We start from the raw sequence: 24,253 nt of genomic DNA on the forward strand, positions 1-24,253 counted from the left end.
ATTATTTTGCAGTAAAACTACAAGGGGTCTATGAAAATGTGATCATTTTTCTTGATTTAGGGCAACGGTCCAGCAGCAGCCAGGCGGTACCACCTCCTCAGAGGCATTAGCACCAATTCCATGAGGCTTCTTCTCCAAGCTCCCAGATTCTGGTAACCTCAATCTTTTCCCTTCTGTTTTCTGGATGGAGAGGTGGCATCTATTTCCTCTGGATGACCTCATTGTTCTCTTTGTCCTTTCAGCCCTCCAACTCCCGTGTAACCAATTCTCCATATTAAATCCCCTCTTTTTTAATTTAAATAAATTTTACAGTGTATATTTAAGGTATATTTTACTGGGTATATTTAAAATCATTAGAACTACTCACAAAATTTCTTCAATGTAGATTCCCTAGCTCCAACCCTCAAGATTCTGTAGTCTAAGAAAAGTCTCAAGTGACTCCATTAGAGTCAGGCAACCATTCGTGTAAAGAGGAAAGGAATAAAGAGAGAGAACACAGAACATGTACTAATTCCATGTTAGCCTTCCTCTACATGGTCAAATTTCTTTAAGATTGTTCTGCACACACTCTCATTCAGACAGACAATGGGTTCGTTCACCATGGTGGAAATTGCGTCTTACTAACCTATGCATTATACACATCAAGTACTGTTTGAAATATAAGTGTTCAACGAATGCTGAATGAAAGAAAAACTACTTCAAGTCATTAATTTTAGAAAGAACATTTTCTGCATCTCTATTATAAAAGCAAAAATATTTCTAAAATCCATTACTTGTTACTGATATAGAGGGCAGCCAACTGGTGGACTATGTTCATCACCACTTCATAGCACCTCGTAACAAAACAAGACAGTTCCTGAAATGACAAGGTGGGTATATATTACAAAGTTGTTTTTTAAATCTCACCATTTTTTACTGAAATTTACAGTAACAACTCTAATAAAAACAAAACAGTTTTCCAATAAAGCCTCCAGTTAACCAAAACCCAGACAAGTTCAAGCATCCCTCAAGCAATCAACACTTAACTCACCTCCTGCATTCCAAGGTCGTTCCTATCTCTTTATTCCCACTGCATTTCATTCATACTACTATCTCATGTCTAATATTGTAGTTACTCATATAACTCCTAAATGATAGGTGCTGTCTCATTCCTTCTTTGATATCCACTGCCTAGCATAGTGACTAACACTCACCTGCTTCTCAATAAATTTCTATCCTATTACATGAATAAACACCTGAATGAATGAAGGAGCTCAAAAGCCACCAGTATAGAAAGTACAACGATGGCAGGAAGGGGTTTCCAGAAGTCACTGTAAAACAACTTCAAACATTGATCACCTGTAATCGTATGTATAAGCAGGCTTGGCACACAGCAAGTGAAATGTTGTATCACTTATCCTAGGGATACGTTTGTCATCAAATAATTAGTTCGTATCTAACATACCCTACACTTTCTGAAAATCCGTTTCAGAAGCTCTCGACTTTTAAACCTACAGAAATAGTGTGTATCTGAAGTATTTAAAACCTAATTAAAACTATGCTGATCTAAATTTTAAGCTCTATGAGAACAGGAATTTCTGTTGGTGTTGTGCACTGCTATATCACCCGCACCAATAACTGTTTCTAGCATATACTAGGCTCACAAAACATATTTGCTGAATATTTAAAAATGGAATTTTTATGCAGCTGTGAGATCTAAAAATGATGTAAAGCATTTTTAAAAATTCAAATAAATAATGCATTTTATTTTTAAATAGCTACAGTTTTACATGTCCTATTAAACTTCTAAAACTTTAATAAAAGCAAAGAACAGAAAATGCAGGACAAATAGGAAGAACAAAGTAAAAAGGCAGAAACAAGCCCAGATATATATACAGACTATATAAGATAAACCTACAAATAGAATAAATTAAGCAATTAAAAAACAGGTATTGTCAGACTGCATTAAAAAAGCGAAATTCAGATATATGTAGTTTTTTTTTTTTTTTTTTTTTTTTTTTTTTGAGACGGAGTCTCACTCTGTCGCAGGGGCTGGAGTGCAGTGGCCGGATCTCAGCTCACTGCAAGCTCCGCCTCCCGGGTTCACGCCATTCTCCTGCCTCAGCCTCCCGAGTAGCTGGGACTACAGGCGCCCGCCACCTCGCCCGGCTAGTGTTTTGTATTTTTTAGTAGAGACGGGGTTTCACCGTGTTAGCCAGGATGGTCTCGATCTCCTGACCTCGTGATCCGCCCGTCTCGGCCTCCCAAAGTGCTGGGATTACAGGCTTGAGCCACCGCGCCCGGCCGAGATATATGTAGTTTTAAATAAACCCAACTAAAACATGACACTGAAGGGCTGCCAGAATGGAAAAAGATAAATCAAGAAAACGTTAACTAAAACAGAGCCAGGGCAGCATTATTATCAGACAAAACAGACTTGATTAGCATCAGTCTAGTAAATTGCTATGTATGTAAAATACATATACATAATCATATACACGTAATCATGAACATAGCTAAGGAAGGTCACAAATGATGATAATAGATTCAATTTACCAGGAATGATTAACAATTCTAAACTTGTACACACTGAATAAAATATCCTAAAAATGAAAAATGCAAAGTTTCCACATTTTCTGGGACCTTACCAACTACATTTTTTAGACACCTTGATGGAAAAGAAGCCAGCAGCAGCTAGGCAGTGCCACCTCCTCAGAGGCATGGGCATCAGTTTTATGAGGCTTCTTCTCCAAGCTCCCAGATCCTGGCAATTCCAATCTTTTTCCTCTTTGTTCCCTGGATGTAAAGGAGGTATCCATTTCCTTTGGACGACCTCACTATTTTCTTTGTCCTCCAGCTCCTGGGTAACCAATTCTCTATATTGAATCCCCTCTTTTCTTATTTAAATAAATTTTATTGTATATATTTAAGGTATACAACATGTTATGGGATGCATACCGATAATAAAAAGGTTACTATAGTAAAGTGCATGAACAAATCCATCATCTCACATAGCTAACCCACTTTTTTGGTGGCAAAAGCAGCTAAAATCTACTCAGCATGAATGCCATATATGGTACTTTTATTACCTGTAGTCCTCATGCTGTACATTACATCTCTAGACTTATTCATCTTACATATCTGCTACTTTGTATCCTCCAAACTATATCTTTTGAAATACTTTGCATGAAGTTTTCTAGACAGGACCCTGAATAACACGCATCATAATATGAACAAAATGCTCTCAATTAGATCAAAAAAAGTAGTAAAGATATAAAAGATTTGAACAGTATGTTAGCATGCCTAATTTGATGAAATGTATCAAATCTTGTACTCAACAACCAGAATGGAGGTGGGACTATGAGTATTTTTTCTTTAGCTTCAATTTTTGCTTTTTCACATTGTACATGCATTATTTTTATCATAAAGAGAGGAGGAAATAGAAGCTATTTTATTATTTTGATAAAAGTAAACCAAAGGACCTACAATCATTAAAAGCTGGCAGCGATGAAAAGCTACCTAAACTGAAACAAGCTGTGAGAAGCACCCAGGGCTACCGCTCTAAACAACTTCATCATTGCTCATGTAATAGTAACAGCTTAATTCTCTCCTCTCCGTTAACAACTTTTCCTGATACAATTTGTGTTTTCCAGTGGGTACAAAGTTTAAATTATTTTAAAAGGCATGGTGACAAGTCATCCATAAATGAATATATACAAAGAATCTTATTTTGATAGCTTTTTCCTCTAAAAATATTTGGAAATCTTTTAGGAGTTATGCTCTCCTAAACTATAATCCAATGCTAATTAAGTGTCTTATCCTCAGAGTACCCATCTTTAGTATTTGAAGGTTTCAGAACTTTTTACATGTTGTGTAATTTACTCAAACTTTTCAAAGTAAAAGCTCAGTAGAAAGTAAAAATCAGTTACCTGTAAGAATGAAATAAATCTCCCCATTTGAATTTGGCAATCACCTTCCACCATGCTGGCATTTGTAGCTGTAAAAGGCAACATGATTAAGTATATTTCATTTTTTAAATTTAAACTCAATCAATACCAAAAAAAGGGGGAAAAGCGGTTTTTTCCCATCAGAACATCTTTTACTAATAGAAAAATGAGACAATCATTAATCAAATAATTAGAAGTATCTGCTTCACTATTTAATGAATTCAAGGAAAATTCTCATCTAGCTATAATACTTCATAAAGTACAAAGATACCACAAATTTGATGCTGCTTCATCAGATTTTTTACTTGTTTACCAAACATACCAACAAAAAAAGACACTATTTTCTCACATTATTATATAATCATAGTAGTCCTAAAATTGTGTTAACTTTTTGTTCATTTCTATATCAAAAAGGCATCACATTATAATTTTGAATTTTAAACTTACCTCCTTCTCCATAAAACAAGAGACCATTGTAAAATTTAGTTTCAGCCTGTTTTTAAGAAAAAATTAAAATAATTTTAAAGACTGTTTTGTTTCCAAATTCCTATGTTCTCTCTTTTTATTTATTTATTTATTTATTTATTTATTTTTTTGTATTATACTTTAAGTTCTAGGGTACATGTGCATAACGTGCAGGTTTGTTACATATGTATACTTATGCCATGTTGGTGTGCTGCACCCATCAACTCGTCAGCACCCATCAATTCATCATTTATATCAGGTATAACTCCCAATGCAATCCCTCCCCCCTCCCCCCTCCTATGTTCTCTTAGATCTGTATAGTCAGTCATAAACAGAGGGCTACATCATTTAAATTCAAATTCATTTAAATTCAATTTAAATTCAAATTCATTTAAATTCAAATTCATTTAAATTCAAAACCTGCTTATAAAGCAATTCAATTTATCTTTAGAGTAACAAAAATATTACTGATACTCAAAGTGATATCCTGATTCCTTTAGCCTTTACTTCATCTTACCTGACCACCCTCACTGTCCCACATCCTCCCATTAGTTCATGGGAAATAAAGAGCAACCACACGGTATCAAAAAGCAAGAGAATAAAATATGAAGTTTGACAACTTCTACCAGGCTTTTAACGGTTCTTGGGTAAGGAAACACAAAACTAAATGCATTCTAAGAAAAAAAAAAATCCGTTTTCTCTAGATAGCCAGTATATATGACAGGTAACACAAACTTTGGAGGTTTGTAAACTTAGATTCAAACTGTTGACTACCAGTAAGATGTTATGCAAGTAACCCTCTCTTTAAGCCTCAGTTTCCTCATCAATGTCTCACCTACCTCCTGGGGTTACTATAAGGGTTAGTGTTAGCCTGGCGTTTTGTACATACTAAGTACTCAATGAATGGTAGTATTAGTATTATGTTAAATAAATAATTCATTCAACATTCAATATTTATTGCACACTGTACATATATAAACACATACTTACTTCTAAATGATCTGTTTTTAAAGTTTTAAGACAAGAATTCAAATAATTACCTCATATTTTAATTTCTTGATTTCACAACAAAGTGCAGCATAAACAGTGATGACTTTGTTTAAGACCTAGTTTCATGAGTAAAAACAAAATAAAAAGTAAACTGTAACAGATAACTAAAACATTTTTTAAATAACTTTTTAGATTTAGGATTCTGTACCTTGTTTTCAGTCTTTATGAGTTCCAAAAGAGAAGACTGTTCATAAGGCAAAAGCTACAGAAACAAAGGAAAAGAACATTTCTTTTCAATTTGAAAAATAACCGAAATTTTAAATACACAAATTCAGACTAGCTTTATTCGACTTAAATTGTGTTAGATCCTGTACTCAACATTAGCACCATATCAACTACTTCATCCAAAACAATCTCATTAGACAACACATAAGAAATGGCCCACCATGACCCAATCATGCTGCGACAACTCTAGTTGTCCTATGGAGCATAAGGTGGCTACTTATGAGTGCAGTACAAGAAAATGCAAGGTAATAAGGTAACAGTAACATCATTAAACTCCATTAGTTATGATCATGGGGAAAAACCTCTCATCATTTTTTAATTGTCTATGCAGCCACAAATTTAATAAGATATTGTAACTAAAGAGTCAAAATAAATTAAGAATGAAACAAGACAGAAAAAATGTATTTTCTTGTATAAATCCATGCTCAGAAACACTTAAAATACTGTGTGGAGTTCACTCCTAAAGCCCATTCAATTTCCACCTCTTCCTGATCATCGACTATATGTGATCTCTTTATTAAGTGAAATCTTAGATCTCCCTTCTGGTTACATACTAACAATTAACTATTTATGCAAGTAAGTTATTATACACCCTTTCTCATTAGGTTGTAATTTTTGTTTACAGATATTTTATCAGAGTTTGTGGTTTTTCCCAAAATACTAAGAACCTTGTATAGTAAAAACAATTAAACAACTGCCCAATAATAGAACTTAAACAGAGGTTTCAAAGAAAGCAACTAGGGAGACGGAGTCTGTCAGATAATAAAATTGGAAAGATTAGAATGCTTCTGTAGGAGAAAGATAAAAACTAAGAGATGATTTCACCCTTTTATAAAATCTGAGAATTAAGACAAAAAACAGATTTTATAATCCTATCTAGAAGAGGCCCTTAAAGCCCAAGAGCAAGTCTTTAAAAAATCAACAAGTATTACTTAATGGCGAGAAAGCCGAACAGCATCTCCTTAAAAAATCAGCAAGTATTACTGTATGGCAAGTGACAGAGGTATGAAACTTACTACCCTCAGAGACAGTACAGGTTGAGAATGACAGTTTCCTCATAGAGTTCCTATAACTTACATACAAGGATTCTCACAGAAGTGTTGAAGAACAAAAAGAGACAATTACAAATTTGGGGGAAAGATTTTTAAAGTAAGACTAGGTCTATCCAGCCTGCAAGAAAGAAGTCAAAGGAAAGTAATTTCAGTTTACAAATATATAAAGTATTTGTGAGGCAGTTTAGGGTACTGGATAAAGGCACAGGCTCTGGAGCCAAGCTGCCTAATATTCATCATTTAACTAAATGTGTCACTTACTCGACTAAGTTACTTAACTTTTCTATGCCTGAGTTTTCTCATTTACAAATGCAGATGACATTATATCTACTTTATAGGATTGTTGTGGGAATTAAAAGTCAATACTTGTCCTATAATGCAATACTAAAAAGATAACCCAATTTAAAAATGGGCAAAGGATGTGAACACACATTTCTCCAAAGAAAATAGACACATGGCCATAAGCACATGAAAAGATGCTCAACATTACTGGCCATCAGAAATGCAAATCAAAACCACAATGAGCTATCACATTCACAAGGAAGAATATAATCAAGACAATAAAAGCTGGCAAGGATATAGAAAAACTGGAACCCTCATGCAGTGCTGGTAGTAATGTAAAATGGTATAGCCATATTGGAAAACATTCTGGCAGCTCCTCAAAAAGTTAAACATAGTTACCACATAATCCAGGATTTCCACTCCCATATATACATATGTATAAAATATACACATAATGTATATATACATTTTATATATAATATACATATATATGTCTACATAAAACCATGTACCCAAATGCTCATAGCAGCATTATTCATAATAGCCAAATAGTAGAAAAATTCCAACGTCTATCAACTGATGAATGGATAAATAAAATGTGGTTACCCATTCCTTACAATGGAATATTATTCAGCAATAGCAAAAAGAGAAAGTACTAAAACATGTGACAACACAGATGAGCCTTGAAAACATTAAGTTAAAGAAGCCAGCAACAAAGGAGTACACATTGTATGATTTCATTTATATGAAGTATACAGAGGAGACAAACAGAGATAAAAAGCAGATTGGTGGCTGCCTAGGGCAGGTATGCCATGGCATGAACTAGGGGGTTGATTACCAAAGTACATGATTTCTTTTCGGGGGCGTGAGAATGTTCTAACGTTGACTGTTGGGATGGTTGCACTAAAAATAATGGAATTATACAATTTAAATGAGTGAATTGTATGATATATGAATTATCTCTCAAGAAAGTTGTTATAAAAAGTCAGTGTGTGACTTAGGACAGTGTCTAATACATAAGTGCTCAATAAAATGTACGTTATTATTCAAGTGGTAACAAACTAATTTTAAAGATAAAAAGTATTTCAAAATGGAAAGAGTGACGTATTTTATACATTAAAAAATTACATATTGGCCGGGCGCGGTGGCTCAAGCCTGTAATCCCAGCACTTTGGGAGGCCGAGACGGGTGGATCGCGAGGTCAGGAGATCGAGACCAACCTAGCTAACACGGCGAAACCCCGTCTCTACTAAAAAATACAAAAAACTAGCCGGGCGAGTTGGCGGGCGCCTGTAGTCCCAGCTACTTGGGAGGCTGAGGCAGGAGAATGGCGTAAACCCGGGAGGCGGAGCTTGCAGTGAGCTGAGATCCGGCCACTGCACTCCAGCCTGGGTCACAGAGCGAGACTCCGTCTCAAAAAAAAAAAAAAAAAAAAAAAAAAAAAAATTACATATTAACATCTCCTATATAGCATGAGAGAACTTTTCAGAAATGGTGAAAATATTCTGTCTTAATTGGGATATGAGTTACATGTGTTTGGCAAAATTAAGAGTATCTGTGCATTTCACTCTATGTAAAATAGCCTCAATTAAGAAAAAACAAAGGCTGAATATTCTATCTAGCCCTCATTATTTTCTTAATAATGAAAATCAAAGGCAAGCTCAAAAGACTTGGAGTTTGTGTCATTCTTAAAAAAACACACACACATTTAAAAACCAACTGCATGGCTTAGAGAAAAGGAAATCAACAATTTTCTCCAACTTTCATTTTGTTCTTAGATTTCAAATACTTTTTCCATTTTAAAAAATTATGTTTTCAGGATATACCATGTCCAGAAAATACATACATATATTTTAAAAAATCAAACCTTTAATGCTATAGGATCAAGATTGAAATCCCAAACATCTCCAATTGAGTCATCCAGAGCATCCTCAATTCTTCTCAGTTGAGATGTATACTCCTCAAGAAATTTCCCGTAATTCTTAAGTTGGACTTCGGCATGAATTTCTAAGTTTAAATTTTAAAACAGTATGTGATAAGTACAAGTAATGAATTACAGGACATTTACTTCAAATAACCTCAAAAGTCACGCAAAGCCTTGTTAATAATTACTCCGGAATGTCTGGACTTCCTGAAAATAAAGTTTCAAAGTTAAACAATAATTCAGCTTTCAATCTTCTCTATACATGAAATAACTTTAAAAGCAGTAAATGTTACCATTATAAAGACACTACCTTAAAACCCTAACATATTATGAAAAAGTCACCAGCCCATCTACCCCATAATAGAGGGCTTTGAACCAATTTGAAAAGTGCCTTAAACAACTCAATGTCCTGATTCTATCTTTTAGTCACAAAAAACCTTTCTGCAAAAACAAATATTCATGACCTGAAGCAGGTGAAAAAAAAATTCTGACACAGAAGTAACATTTAAAAATGTAGTTTTTAATTCTATATGCACTAATGTTTAATAATACACCTAAATATTTTTAAATGGAGGTTTTAGATCTGATTGAGCATATTATTTCCATACTGTCTAAAATTTAACCAAGATATCTGTTAACTTATTTAACTGTCATAATCAAGTTGGAAAAAACAGCAAAGAACACTGCTTAACTACAGAATACTATGCTGTTCTTCACAGAATTAACACATTCATAGGTAACTTTAAGGAATCACTGGAACAAGCTGGATTTTAAAAGATGCCTATTCGTCGAAATGCATGAAAGTATTTCACGTTACACATAAAAATTCATTACTTGTTCCCAAAGGTAACAAATTCAACTCCAACTCAGTTTCTTTTATGGATATAACTTCATTCAACCTTTGTCTTCTAAAAAAGGTAAAAATTTGCTCTCCTCAAATTAGCAATGTGAAGCAAGTAGATAAAGTGTGCTCTGACTCACGCTGTATTAAAGACCCAGCCCCCATTCTCCCTTATTCTTCAACTACATAAAGTTCTAAATCCGGTGAATCCATTTAGTTCATTAAGGTTTCTGTCTTATTATAGCATTAATCTAGGCAATTTTGCAAAACAATTAGTCTAGATATGATTCACAGAACAAAAATTAATGAAAGCCAAGCATAAGGAGGTGTTCTCTTCCCTACAGCTTACATATAAAACTGCCTAGATTTTCAGAACCCCTAATAGTTGTCTTATTCTCAACTACACGGGAAATGACCAAAGCTGCATTGGGCCAGCAAATGAGTTCTTAAAGACAATGCTAGACCGGGCATGGTGGCTCACCCTAACACTTTGGGAGGCCAAGGCGGGTGGGTGGCTTGAGCCCAGGAATTCAAGAACAGCCTGGGCAACATGGCGAAACCTTGTCTCTACCCCAATTAAAAAAGAAAAAATCAGCCAGCTACTAGGGAGGCTGAGGTAGGAAGATCACGAGAGCCCAGCAGGTTGAGGCTGCAGTGAGCCATGACGATGCCACTGCACTGGGCGACAGAGTGAGACCTTCTCTTAAAAAAAAAAAAAAAAGACAATGCTAAAAAAACACCACGCCAATAAATCACTCCTTTAATATGTTTAGGGTTTCACAAACAGGCAACAGAAAACCTAAAATAACATTAAAAGTTCCTCGCTGATAACAAACGGTTGTAAAATTGGTGAAAGTTAAATTAACAAAACTTAATAACTACCTGGTAATTTTTTAAAAGTTCCAAAAACCTACTTAACATGCTCATCTTTGTCAATAGACTGCATTCCTTGTTTTATCTTTGTATCCCTAACATCTAGCACAGTCACTGGTTGTAGAAAGTATCTGTTGAGTGATTCAGATCATTCTACTCCAGGCTGAACCATTTAAACCCAATTAACATAACTCTATTCCAATTTTTTTTGAAGATTCCAGTTCGTCACCTTTGTCCATAAAACTTCATATATGACAAGGTACAGTTCACTTTATAACAATAAATACAGAATCCTCTCCACAAAAAAAATTATTAAAGATTTTGTCATTACCTCCAAGATTAATTTTTATGCTGCATAGGAGCTAATATCTTACTGTCACCCAGACTGGAGTGCAATGGCGCTATCTCGGCTCACTGCAACCTCCGCCTCCCGGGTTCAAGTGATTCCGCTGCCTCAGCCTCCCAAGTAGCTGGAATTACAGGTGACCGCCACCACGCCAGGCTATTGTATTTTTAGTAGAGACGGGGTTTCACCACGTTAGCCAGGCTCGTCTTGAACTCCTGACCTCAAGAATGTTTTGTGAAAAACTGCAACCCATCCTGGTGTAGCTCACTCTTCTCTGAGAGACTTGTAATACCTAATTCATCTAACTTTGCAGGCATTAGTCTCTCTTTGTAAAATTAAGCAAAATTCATCTGTAATCTTTAAAAGCGACGTTCCACCTTTTGGGAAAACTATAAGGAAAAAAAAATCACAAACAGCATGCTCTGATATCTTAGATCACTCACACAGATTACTATCACCAAAGACAAGAAGCAGATTGCCAACTTGTATTTACTTCAAGCAGAGTTTCACTACAATTAATGTGGCCCCAATATTTTACTGCAAGAAAACAGAATTTATTTCGGGACGGACTTCTAAGTTAAAATCAGAAAATTTGATCTTGTGAAGCAAAATGTGAAGATTTGCTGTAATTTTTGAAGCCTTTATAGCTGTGATGGAAACTACAGAAAATCACTGCAAAATACCACTTAGCATAATATAAAAGGCCTGGAAAAGGTTAAAATGACATTCACGTGTTTATTTTCGCGGGGTGAAAAGTTCTTTTTTCGCTCCCTTCTACGGTTATAACAACGCAATGGGAAAGACACCCAAACTTGCAAAAGTTGATTTGGGAGGAAAAGAAGAAAAACAGGAAACCGAAACAGGAACCCAGACATCAGCGTCCTCCAGAGCTGAACGCTGAGAGTCTGGCGAAATCCCCAAGAGGCCAAAGACAGAAGCAGCCTGGGCTCCCAAGGCCGCTGGGCCTCCCGGGCGCGCCCCGCCCAAGCCCCCGGGCAGCTGAAGGCGGACGCCGTTTCCCGCGGGGCACTGCAGGTTCCCCAAGAGAGCCCCCGCCTCATACGCCGAGCCCTAAGCGGGTAGCCTGACCCGCCGTGGTTGGGACCCCAACCCCGAAAGTAACGCTGGAGCGCGTCCCTCGCACACCCCAAGGGCTCTGAAGTGTCCCGCACTAGACGGCTGTGCAGCCGTCTCTCGCAGAGCGCTGCCCAGGACAGCGGCGGGCCGGAGGAGCGTCCACCCGCAGCCCTCGCCCTGCTGCTCCCTTACTCTGCGAGCCGTCGTCAACGCGGTCAAACTCCCAGTCCGGGGACAGAGTCTCCACCGCCATCACCCCGGCGCCTCCCACAGACACAGCCCCAAAACGCCCGTGCGGCGACAACTGCCTCACCCCAGCTACTGTCACAGCACGTAACTTCCGGCCCCGGCCCCGCCTCCGCTCGCGAGGGCCGGCCGAGCTCGTTGCCCCTGCGACCGCGGGGGCCGCTGGGAAAGCGAGTCCTCCGCCGTGGCCGAAGGCGGCAGCCGTGGCGCAGGCAGTGCCCGCGGTCGTACTACGACCCGGCTTGGGCTTCGCCACCGTTCGCTGTGCTTCTCAAGCCACTTCGGCGCTCTAATTTCGCCCTGCTCTCTCTAGACGATTTTTAATACCTGGGAAACTTACTCCTCAGTCTAACCTAAAAAGGGTAGAATTAACAGGAAGGCGTGATCCTCGAGGACAACGCTGACCAGGCGCTTCTTCCAACAAGCCTGTTTCCCTCCCTGTCGCCACCGTAGGAGTTCCTACAGCTCTCCCGCACGTTCTGTGCAGATTGTTTTTTAGCGAAGACGGCTGTGCGAGAGGAAGAGTTACTTTACGAACACGACCTCTCCCCGGGTCTCCACTCAGTCCTTTTAAAAACGCGAGGAGGGTTGAAGAACGCTATTGAAGTGCATTCTAAAATGATCCCACCCGCTACTTGGATTTTTGGAGAATCGGGATCGGTGTAAAATTCTACGTGCACACATGTATTTGCACAAGAATGTTTATAGCAACGTGGTTTTTAATAGGCAACTATCTAAATGTCCATTACAAGTGAATTACATAAAGCTTAATACACCATACTACAAATCACTGAAGAGCTGCTAAAATAGATGAAATATATTTATAATGGCATGAAAAACCGACACAAGACAAGACAGTTGTAGAGCAATGTGTATTTGTGATTACATTTATGTTTTTAAGTTATACAAACGCGTATGTGCGTATATGTATACAAATTCATAGGAAGACAAATCACAAGACGGTGGTTACCTGGGGGGAAAGTATGTGTCGGTGAGTAACAGGATTTTCAAGTTTTGATATGTCTACGTATATGTTTTGAATCCTTAACAATGAGAATTTATTAAGGTTTTACTCGTGTCATCTTAAAAAGTACCGAAAAGAACTAATCAGTGTAGGCAAAAGGTCTATTGAAGAGCATTCTTCTGAGGTCATTGGATCTGCCCTGGATTAAATGTTTATTGAGTGCCCACTGGGTACCAGGCACGAGGCTAGATGCAGAAACTATAAAACAGGTAAGAAAATTGATTTCTGGCCCTATGGCAGACTTAGTGGGCATTTCAGAAAGAAAGAAAGAAAAAAATCTTGAAAATGACAAGCATCCTTAAGGTCTAATGGCTGACAAACTTTTTCCCTGTACTTTCTGTGTGACTGTGAGTTTGACTTTCCTGGATTCTTAACATTTGCATTAAATCACTATAATTAATCTCCCAGCAGCTCATTGTGATAAATTGAACTTACAAGTCAGAATAATTTGAATCTATAAATACACTAATCTATTAAAGTTAATAGATTAGTAGCAAGAGGCAATGTCATGTAATCATTAAAAGCACAGTTTTGACTGCCAAATTGCCAAGATCCAAATCCTGGCTCTGCCTCTTACTAACCATGTGATCTGGGGTCATGTAATTTAACCTCTGCCTCAATTTCCCCATCTATAAAATGAAAATAAAATAAAACTAGTAAACACCTTGTGGGATTCTTAAGAGGACCAAATTAGTTATTACATATAAGGTACATAGAACAATACCAACCACATACTGTACCAGGTTGCTATTATGAATCAATATAGATTTATCTTTAAAAGATCTCAGAAGGCCCGGTGTGGTGGCTCACACCTGTAATCCCGATACTTTGGGAGGCCGAGGTGGGTGGATCACTTGAGGTCAGGAGTTCAAGACCAGCCTGGCAACGTGGTGAAACCCTGTCCCTACTAAAAATACAAAAATTAGCTGGCCATGGTGGTGCCTGCCTGTAGTCCCAGCTACTCTGGAGGCTGAGGCAGTAGAATCATCGGAGCCACTGCACTCCAGCCTGGGCAACAGAGCAAGACTGCCCCCTCAAAAATAAATAAATAAATAAAGACTCAGGGATTGTCTGCCTTGATCTTAAATATGTTTAAATCAATTTCCACAGCCTATAATTTCAAATTTTGTTAGAGAATTACAAATTAGATACCAAATAGAAAAGCACATTCACTAAATGAAAAGTGCTATCTGAAAATTATTTATAAAAATAAATATCCTGTATTTCTTAGACCTAGTCTGCAGAAGGCAAATCATTATTTTAAGTGGTCACATATTCTTCATTCTACTACTCTTCATTCACACAGTACTTTCTGAAAAGCAAGCTTGGAAATAGAAGGAGAAATTTTTCATATGGACAATATTGTGCTATTCTGAAAGCTTCTGTGAACTTTAGAACAGCTGCCTACAGAAGGTGTCTGCCTGCCAGTTCCTAGGAATCCCTGCCTTTAACATATAGCCCCATATACCCACACCTTAAATACCAGTTTATTCCATACCAAAATATTTTAAATATATCTTATATAGCTAAGTTCTTCATGAATTTGTTTCTTAATTTACATTTAAAGTCTTCTTCCAACTGCTATTCACCCCAGCAATCCCATTACTGCATTTTTACCCAGAAGAATGTAAATCATTCTACCATGAAGATACATGCATGGGAATGTATCTTCCCATTGCAGCACTATTCACAATAGCAAAGACATGGAGTCAACCTAAATGCCCATGAATGACAGATTGGGTTTTTAAAATGTGGTACACATACACCATGGAAATACTATACAGCCATAAAAAAGAATGAGATCCTATCTTTTGCAGGAACATGGATGGAGCTGGGGCTGTTATCCTTGGCAAACTTAACACAGGAACAGTAAACCAAATACTACATATTCTCATTTATAAGTGGGAGCTAAATGATGAAAGCTCATTAACACAAAGAAGGAAACAACAGACACTGGAGGTTAACTGAGGGTGGAGGGTGGGAATGGAGAGAAGAGCAGAAAAGATAACTATTGGGTACAGGGCTTAATACCTGGGTGATGAAATAATCTGTACCACAAACCCCCATGACATGAGTTTACCTATGTAACAAACCTTTACGTGTACCCCTGAACCTAAAATAAAAGTTTAAAATAAATAAAATCTAAAATAAATAAAATCTTCTTCCTGCAATAGAAACTCACTAGAGATATTTCACTTAGTAATTTGTCACAGAAGATAATTTGACATAGTTATCTTCCCTATTAAGTTATGTATTAGTTTCCTATTGCTGCTGTAGCAAATTGTCACCAACTTAGTGGTTAAAAGAGTACAAATTTATTATCTTCTAGTTCTAGAGGTCAGAACGCCAAAATCAGTCTCATTGGGCTAAAGTAAGGGTGTTAGTAGGGCTGGTTCCTCTTGGACACTCAGAATCTGTTTCTTTGCCTTTCTCAGCTTCTGTGCATTACTTGAACTTCTTCCTACTATTGACTGATTCACCTGCCTTCCTCTTATAATGACCCTTGTGATTACATCAAGCTCACACAGATAATCCAGGATAATCTCCCTATCTCAAAATTCTTACCTTAATCGTATCTGCAAAGTCATTTTAAACATGTAAGGTAACATATTCACAGGGTCTAGGGATTAGGACATGAACATCTTTGGGCACCTGTTATTCAGCCTAATGCAGACCATCCACTCTTTGGTATCAGGGACCATGATTTGTTCCCACATTGCACAGTCCCTGATACACAGTCCCTGACACATTTTAGTTATGTCAATAGATAACTTCGAAGTGGTAAACATCATGGAAGCACAGGGCTTAAGCACTCAGTCCAACCAGAATTCAGGGAGTTAGATATAACAGTAATCTAGGCTGGGCACAGTGGCTGCCTCCTGTAATCCCAGCATTTGGGGTGGCCAAGATGGACGGATCACCTGAGATCAGGAGTTCAAGACCAGCCTGACCAACATGACAAAATAATTACAGTAAATATAGGATGTCAAGAAGCCTGAAGTACTTTCTGGTAACTCCAATATCTGGATTTCCTGTGGGTTTGTTTTCTGTTTTCTGGTGATGTTTTGTTTTGTCATGTTTTGTTTCTTTTTCTCTTGGTTTTCCGTCATTTGGCCTTATTTCCTGGTATAGCTGATAATTTTTTTAGTGCATCCTGACCTTTATGTACGAAAAATTGTAAAGATAAGTTAAGGCTCTGAATGATGTCATCTTTCTTCAGAGGGGATTACTATTTGTTCTGGAAGGCCATTAGTGTAGGGGCAGATTACTTTAACCCAGTCTAGGACTGTTCTGATTTGAAACTGGGTTTCTGTCTTTGTGAGAGCTCATCTATTTCTGTTATCACCTCAGTCCTAGGGTATAGCTTTGCAGGGGTGCTCAGCAGGGCCTGCCAAACCTGATGGGTTTTTCCACCTCTCAGCTACTGCTTTCTGCTCCCCAGCCTCATCAACTCTCAGCTTCCACATTACAAATCAGCAGATGTCCTGAGGTGAAATGTGGTACCAAATGTCAAGCTCAACTTTTTGGATCATCTCTCCTGAATTTCAGTTCCTTGAATCCTCACTGTCCTGGGTTTCCAATGTCCTCAAAAAGGATTTTAGCAAAAAAAGCAAAAATGGAAAAGTTGGATAACATCAAACTTAAAAACTTCTGCATGTTAAAGGAATTAATCAACACAGTGAAAAAGCAACCTATGGAATGGGAGAAAACAATTGCAATCATATGTCTGATAAGGGATTGATTTCCACATTATGTAAGAGAACTCTTACAACTCAACAATAACAAAACAATTTAAAAATTGGGCAAAGGATCTGAATAGACATTTCTCCACAGAAGATATACAAATGGGCAAGAAGCATATGAAAAGATGTTCAACATCACTATTAGAGAAGTGCAAATCAAAACCACAATGAGATATTACCTCACACCCATTAGGATGACCACTATCAATAAACAAACAATAACAAGTATTGGCAAGGATGTGGAGAAATTGGAATGCTTGTGCACTGCTGGTGGGCTGTGAGATGATGCAGTTGGTATGGAAAACAGTATGGAGGGTCCTTAAAAACCAAAAATAGAATTACAGTATTATCCAACAATCCCTCTCCTGGGTATATATCCAAAAACAGGCAAGGCATGGTGGCTCATGCCTGTCATCCCAGCACTTTAGGAGGCCAAGGTGGGTGGATCACTTGAGGTCAGGAGTTTGAGACCAGCTTGGCCAACATGGTGAAATCTCGTCTCTACTAAAAATACAAAAATTAGCCGGGCATGGTGGTATGCACCTGTAATTCCAGCTGCTCAGGAGGCTGAGGCAGGAAAATTGCTTGAACCTGGGAGGCAGAAGTTGCAGTGAGCAGAGACTGCGCCATTGCACTCCAGCCTGGGCAACAAGAGCTAAACTCTCTCAAAAAAACAGACAAGAAACATGGAAAGCAGGATCTCAAGAAGATATTTGCACACTCATATTCACTGCAGCACTAATCACAATAGCCAAGAGGCAGAAGCAGTCCAAATGTCCATAGAGGAATGAATGGATTTTTTAAAATGTAATATATATTTATATGATGGGGTGTAGGAAATACTACCCCAGCAGCTTCCAATTGTGCTTACAATAATATAGTCTCCCACTTGTCTGTAAGCTCTATAAGCATCTAAACCTTATCTCTTTGATACAGTTCAGTGCCAAGTATAATGCTAGGTACATAGATGGTAAATATGTATTTGTTGAATGAGTGAACCAATAATTGTCATTTTTTTCAAGTGCTCTGTAATAAATACTCAGTATACAGAAAAAGTATTTCCTCTTAGTTCTTCAATAGATGGCACTGTTTGTTAAAGAATCTGTAAGGGATAAAATAAATCATGAAATAATATGGCTTTTTTAGTTATTCATTTCTTCAACCAGTATTTATTAATCAGGACTTTCTCTGTTTGGTATGCCACAGTGACAAAACTCTTCAAAAAGCCCAATTGTCTGATAAGTGAAATTTTTCAGATATTTTAACTTAGGGGTCAGCAAAGTACAGACAGCAGATCAGTAAATAAAGTAAAACTTTACTTACTTTTCTAAATAAAATATCAGACTACAGCCATGCCCATTAACTTACATATTTTATATTAAACATAATTTACATTTGTGTTTCGTCTATGGCTGCTTCACACTAAAATGGCAGTTGGGTAGTTATAGCAGCAATTATATGGCCCACAAGCCTAAAATATGTATTACTTGGCCCTTTAAGAAAAAGTTTGTCGGCCGGGCGCGGTGGCTTACGCCTGTAATCCCAGCACTTTGGGAGGCCGAGACGGGCGGATCACGAGGTCAGGAGATCGAGACCATCCTGGCTAACATGGTGAAACCCCGTCTCTACTAAAAAATACAAAAAAACTAGCCGGGTGAGGTGGCGGGCGCCTGTAGTCCCAGCTACTCTGAAGGCTGAGGCAGGAGAATGGCATAAACCCGGGAGGCGGAGCTTGCAGTGAGCTGAGATCCAGCCACTGCACTCCAGCCCGAGCGACAGAGCAAGACTCCGTCTCAAAAAAAAAAAAAAAAGAAAAAGAAAAAGAAAAAGTTTGTCAGCTGGGCATGGTAACTCACTCCTGTAATCCTAGCAGTTTGGGAAGCTAAAGTGAAAGTGTAGCTTGAGCCCAGAAGTTCAAGACCAGTCTGGGCAACACAACAAGACTTCATCTCTAAAAAAAATTGTTTTAAGTAGCTGGGTATGGTGGCATGCACCTATAGTCCCTGCTACTTCGGAGGCCGAGGTGGGAGGATCACTTGAGCTCAGGAGTTCAAGGATGCAATGAGCTGTGATTGCACCAGTGCACTCTACCCTTGGCAACCGAATGAGACCCTATCAAGAAAAAAAAAAAAAAAGAGAAAGAGAGAAAGAAAGAATGAATGAAAGAAAGAAAAGAAAAAGAAAGAAAGAAAGGAAGGAAGGAAGAAAGGAGAGAAAGAAAGAGAAAGAAAAAAAGAAAGAAAAGGAAAAGAAAAGAAAAAAGAAAATAGGAAGGAAGGAAGGGAAGGAAGTTAGTTTGCTGACTTATCTGAACTCTAAAAGAGCAAAATAATATTTAAAAAAGTTTTGCTGGCTGAACGTGGTGGCTCACACCTATAATCCCAGCACTTTGGGAGGCCAAGGCCAGTGGATCGTGAGGTCAAGAGTTTGAGACCATCCTGGCCAACATGGTGAAACCCCATCTCTACTAAAAATACAAAAATTAGCTGGGCGTGGTGGTGTGTGCCTGTAGTCACAGCTACTCAGGAAGCTGAAGCAGGAGACTCACTTGAACCTGGGAGACGGAGGTTGCAGTGAGCCGAGATTGCACCATTACACTCCAGCCTGGGGACAGAGCGAGACTCTGTCTCAAAATAAAAATAAAAAATTTTGCTACATAAGTTATGTAAAGTAGGTTGAAATAATCTACTTGTAAAAGCATAGACATTTTTGAAAATCTTCATATCAAAATAATTGATAGGGCACTTCTGATAACGGAGGCAGCATAAAGTGGTCAAGTGAACCCATCTACAGTTAATAACTAAGAAAAGTAGCCAGAATATCAAAAAGTGACTCTTTAAAGATCTAAAACAATAGAAGCAGGTAAAAATCACAGGAGAATTTGTTCAGCAACTGATAAGAATATTGAGTTTGTGGCTTTTTGTCTGATGGTGTCCCTCACCCACTGAAGTTCAGCACTGCAGGCTTACTGGCTCAAACTGTCAGTAAACTGAGTACAGGGTTTGTTAGAAGAGAAGTCATCAGTTTGGGGAGTGACCTCCAAAATGTGTGAGATCCAAAATGTGGGTGTAAACTCTGCCCAAATCCCTGGCTGACCGCTAAACTACAGACGGCCTGGTGAAATAACAGGAGTCCCTGAAAAACAGAACTGCACTCAGTGAAGTGTGTGAGTTTGCTGCTCTTTTGAATGCATATATTTCCCAACAGAGGTACACCTTGGGTAGCAGAAAGCTGAAGACTTATTTGAGATAACAGAGAATAGAAGTAGAGCTGGTAAAGCAGTTTAGAATTTAGAAGGAAAGACTGATCATTACGGCAACTGTAGATGGGTGTAACGCCCACAGTCTAAGTGTAAACACTGGCCAAATCCTTCACTAAACTAAGAACTAAGCAGAATATAAACTGCTTCACTCTACTAAGGAGACAGGGAGTCTAGGCAAGTTTACTTGATTTAAAAACAAATAAACAGGCAAGGTGGCTCACACCAGTAATCTCAGCACTGTGGGAGGCAGAGGTGGGAGGATCACTTGAGCCCAGGAGTTAAAGACCAGAGTGGGCAACAAAGTGAGACCCCATCTCTACAAAAAAATTTTTTTTAATTAGCCAGGTAGCCAGGTGTGGTGATACACACCGGTGGTGCCAGCTACATAGAAGACTGAGGTAGAAGAATTGCTTCAATCCAGGAGGTCAAAGCTCCAGTGAGCTGTGCTCCTGCAACTGTACTCTAGCCTGGGTGACAGAGCAACAACTTGTCTCAGAGAAACAAACAAACAAACAAACAAAAAATACCGGTCAAAAAATTATCTGAAGAACAAAATAGAATCCAGAGTGGCCACAATATATTATATACAATGTACAGTTTTAAACAAAAGCTTTATAAGAAGATAACAAAATCTAGGCACTCAACAGTGTAAGACTCAAATATCCAATTAAAAATTATGAGACATATTAAGAAGCAAGAAAATGTGATCTATAACCAAGTGGAAAATCATGTAATAGACATAGAAAGGATAGAAATGGCTTAGGCATGGTGGCTTACTCCTGTAATCCCAGCACTTTGAGAGGCCAAGGTGGGCAGATTGCTTGAGCTCAGGTGTTCAAACCAGCCAGGGCAACATGGCAAAATGCTGTCCCTACAAAAAATACAAGAATTAGCTGGGCATGGTGGCGTGTACCTGTAGTCTCAGCTATTCAGGAGACAGACATGGGAACTTGAGCCCAGGAGGTCGAGGCTCCAGTGAGTCACGATGGCACCACTGCACTCCAGCCTGGATGACAGAGTGAGACCCTGTCTCAGAGGAGGGAAGGAAGAAAGGAGGGAAGGAAGAAAGGAAGGAAGGAAGGAAGGAAGGAAGGAAGGAAGGAAGGAAGGAAGGAAGGAAGGAAGGAAGGGAGGGAGGGAGGGAGGGAGGGAGGGAGGGAGGGAGGGAGGGAGGAAGGAAGAAAGGAAGGAAGGAAGGAAGGAAGGAGGAAGGGAGGGAGGGAGGTGGGGAGGGAGCGAGGGAGGAAGGGAGGAGAAATAATAGGAATGGTGAAATTTGTAGATGAGAATGTGAAAACAGCATTAAAATTATGTTTTACAGATAATCTACCGAATGGGAAAAAATATTTGCAAACTATGCATCTGACAAAGGACTAATATCCAGAATCTACAAGGAACTCAAACAGAACAGCAAGAAAAAGCAAATAATCCTGTCAAAAAATGGGCAAGTGACATGAACAGACATTTCTCAAAAGAAGATACATGAAGGCCGGGCGCAGTGGCTCAAGCCTGTAATCCCAGCACTTTGGGAGGCCGAGACGGGCGGATCACGAGGTCAGGAGGTTGAGACCATCCTGGCTAACACGGTGAAACCCCGTCTCTACTAAAAAATACAAAAAACTAGCCGGGCGAGGTGGCGGGCGCCTGTAGTCCCAGCTACTCGGGAGGTTGAGGCAGGAGAATGGTGTGAACCTGGGAGGCGGAGCTTGCAGTGAGCTGAGATCCGGCCACTGCACTCCAGCCTGGGCGACAGAGCGAGACTCCGTCTCAAAAAAAAAAAAAAAAAAAAAAAAAAGAAGATACGTGAATGGCCAAGAAACATATGAAACATCACCTATCAGGGAAATGCAAATTAAAACTACAACAAGATACCACCTTACTCCTACAAGAATGGCCAGTGTTAAAAAGTCAAAAAACAACACATGGTGGTGTGGATGTGGAGAAAAGGGAAAGCTTATACACTGCTGGTGGGAATGTAAATTAGTACAACCTCTGTGAAAAACAGTATGGAGATTTCCTAAAGAACTAGAAGTAGATCTACCATTCGATCCAGCAATCCCACTCTTGGGTATCTGCCCAAAGGAAAATAAGTTGTTGTATCAAAAAGTCATCTGCACATATGTGTTTGTTGCAGCACAATTCACAATTGCAAAGACATGGAACCAACCTAAGTGCCCATCAACCAATGAGTGGATAAAGAAAATGTGATACACATGCACTATGGAATATGACTCAGCCATAAAAAAGAACTAAATATGTGTTTTGCAGCAACTTGGATGGAGCTGGAGGCCATTTTTCTAAGTGAAATAGCTCAGGAATGGAAAACCCAATATCTTATGTTCTCACAACCAAGAGCTAAGCTATGGATATGCAAAGGCATACAAAGTGATATAATGAACTATGGAGACTCAGAAGCGGGAGAGTAGGGAGATACAAAACCTGTATATTGGGTACAACATATACTACTAAGGAGATAGGTGTGGTAAAATCTCAGACTTCACCACCATACAACTCACCCATGTAACCAAAAGCCACTTGTACCCCCAAAGCTATTAAAATATAAAAAGTTTTAACTGAAAAAAAAGGATAAACTTATGTTTTAATTTTTTTTTCTTTTTTTGAGACAGAGTCTCACTCTGTTGCCCAGTCTGGAGTACAGTAAGTGCAATCTCAGCTCACTTCAACCTCCACCTCCCAGGTTCAAGCGATTCTCCTGCCTCAGCCTCCTGAGTAGTTGGTATTACAGGTGCATGCCACCATACCCAGCTATTTTTTTGTACTTTTAGTAGAGACAGGGTTTCACTATGTTGGCCAGGCTGGTCTTGAACCTCTGGCCTCAAGTGATCTGCCTGCCTCTGCCTCCCAAAATGCTAGAATGTTAGATGTGAGCCATTGTGCCCAGCCTGTTTCAGTTCTTAAAGGAAAACATGGGCTGAGTATGGTGGCTCACACCTGTAATCCCAACACTTTGGGAGGCTGAGATCGTGCCATTGCACTCCAGCCTGGGCAAGACAGCAAGACTCTGTCTCAAAAAAAAAAAAAGTAAACATGAACACAATGAGGAAAGAAATGTAAGATATAAAAAAAGAGCAAAAAAGGAGCCAAACAAAACTTTTAGAAATGATAATGAAAGATTTATGAAATGAGATTAACAGCAGAGTAGGCACAAAGAAGAAACTGTCAATAAATGTGAAGAAGTACCAACAAAAACAATCTAAACTTGAGACAGAGGAAAAAAAATGAAAGAAATTAAGAAAATCTCAGAGACCTTTGGGACAGTATCAAGTGCTGTAATGTACCTATAGTTGAGGACCCAGAAAAGGAAGGACAGGAAAATATTTTAAGAAACAATGACCAAAATGTTTGCTCATATGAAGCAAATAATACACTTGTATATCTTAAACTCTCGATAACGCCAAGCAAGACATAAACACACACACACACACCACACACACACTCACATCATGTTAAGATGGCTAAAAACTGATCATAAAGAGAAAATCGTAAAAGAAGCTAGAGAGAAAAATACAATGTCTTCTTACACACAAGAAGAGGGATAAGAATTACAGACTTCTCGGCCGGGCGCGGTGGCTCAAGCCTGTAATCCCAGCACTTTGGGAGGCCGAGACGGGCGGATCACGAGGTCAGGAGATCGAGACCATCCTGGCTAACACGGTGAAACCCCGTCTCTACTAAAATATACAAAAAACTAGCCGGGCGAGGTGGCGGGCGCCTGTAGTCCCAGCTACTTGGGAGGCTGAGGCAGGAGAATGGCGTGGACCCGGGAGGCGGAGCTTGCAGTGAGCTGAGATCCGGCCACTGCACTCCAGCCTGGGCGACAGAGCGAGACTCCGTCTCAAAAAAAAAAAAAAAAAAAAAAAAAAAAAAAAAAAAAAAAAAAAAAAAAAGAATTACAG

At 38.8% G+C, this 24,253-nt stretch overlaps 1 protein-coding gene across 2 annotated transcripts in view; it reads right to left on the reverse strand.

The window, feature by feature from the left end:
• Positions 1–12,395, reverse strand: part of WASHC4 (WASH complex subunit 4) — a 63,543-nt gene extending 51,148 nt beyond the window's left edge. The window contains exons 1-7 of one of the 2 annotated variants that reach the window (XM_030938304.1): positions 12,254–12,395; positions 8,868–9,007; positions 5,590–5,643; positions 5,432–5,497; positions 4,374–4,419; positions 3,909–3,976; positions 774–856 (exon numbers count right to left, since the gene is read on the reverse strand). In XM_030938304.1, the coding sequence (XP_030794164.1) occupies positions 774–856; positions 3,909–3,976; positions 4,374–4,419; positions 5,432–5,497; positions 5,590–5,643; positions 8,868–9,007; positions 12,254–12,314 (518 nt within the window). In that variant the 5' untranslated portion in view covers positions 12,315–12,395. Of the gene's footprint in view, positions 1–773; positions 857–3,908; positions 3,977–4,373; positions 4,420–5,431; positions 5,498–5,589; positions 5,644–8,867; positions 9,008–12,253 lie in introns of those variants that run through there. The other variant, XM_030938305.1, reaches the window with a different exon arrangement.
• Positions 12,396–24,253: the final 11,858 nt, after the last annotated feature.

This window comes from Rhinopithecus roxellana, chromosome 10, assembly GCF_007565055.1.
Source record: "Rhinopithecus roxellana isolate Shanxi Qingling chromosome 10, ASM756505v1, whole genome shotgun sequence".
Taxonomy (NCBI): Eukaryota; Metazoa; Chordata; class Mammalia; order Primates; family Cercopithecidae; genus Rhinopithecus; species Rhinopithecus roxellana.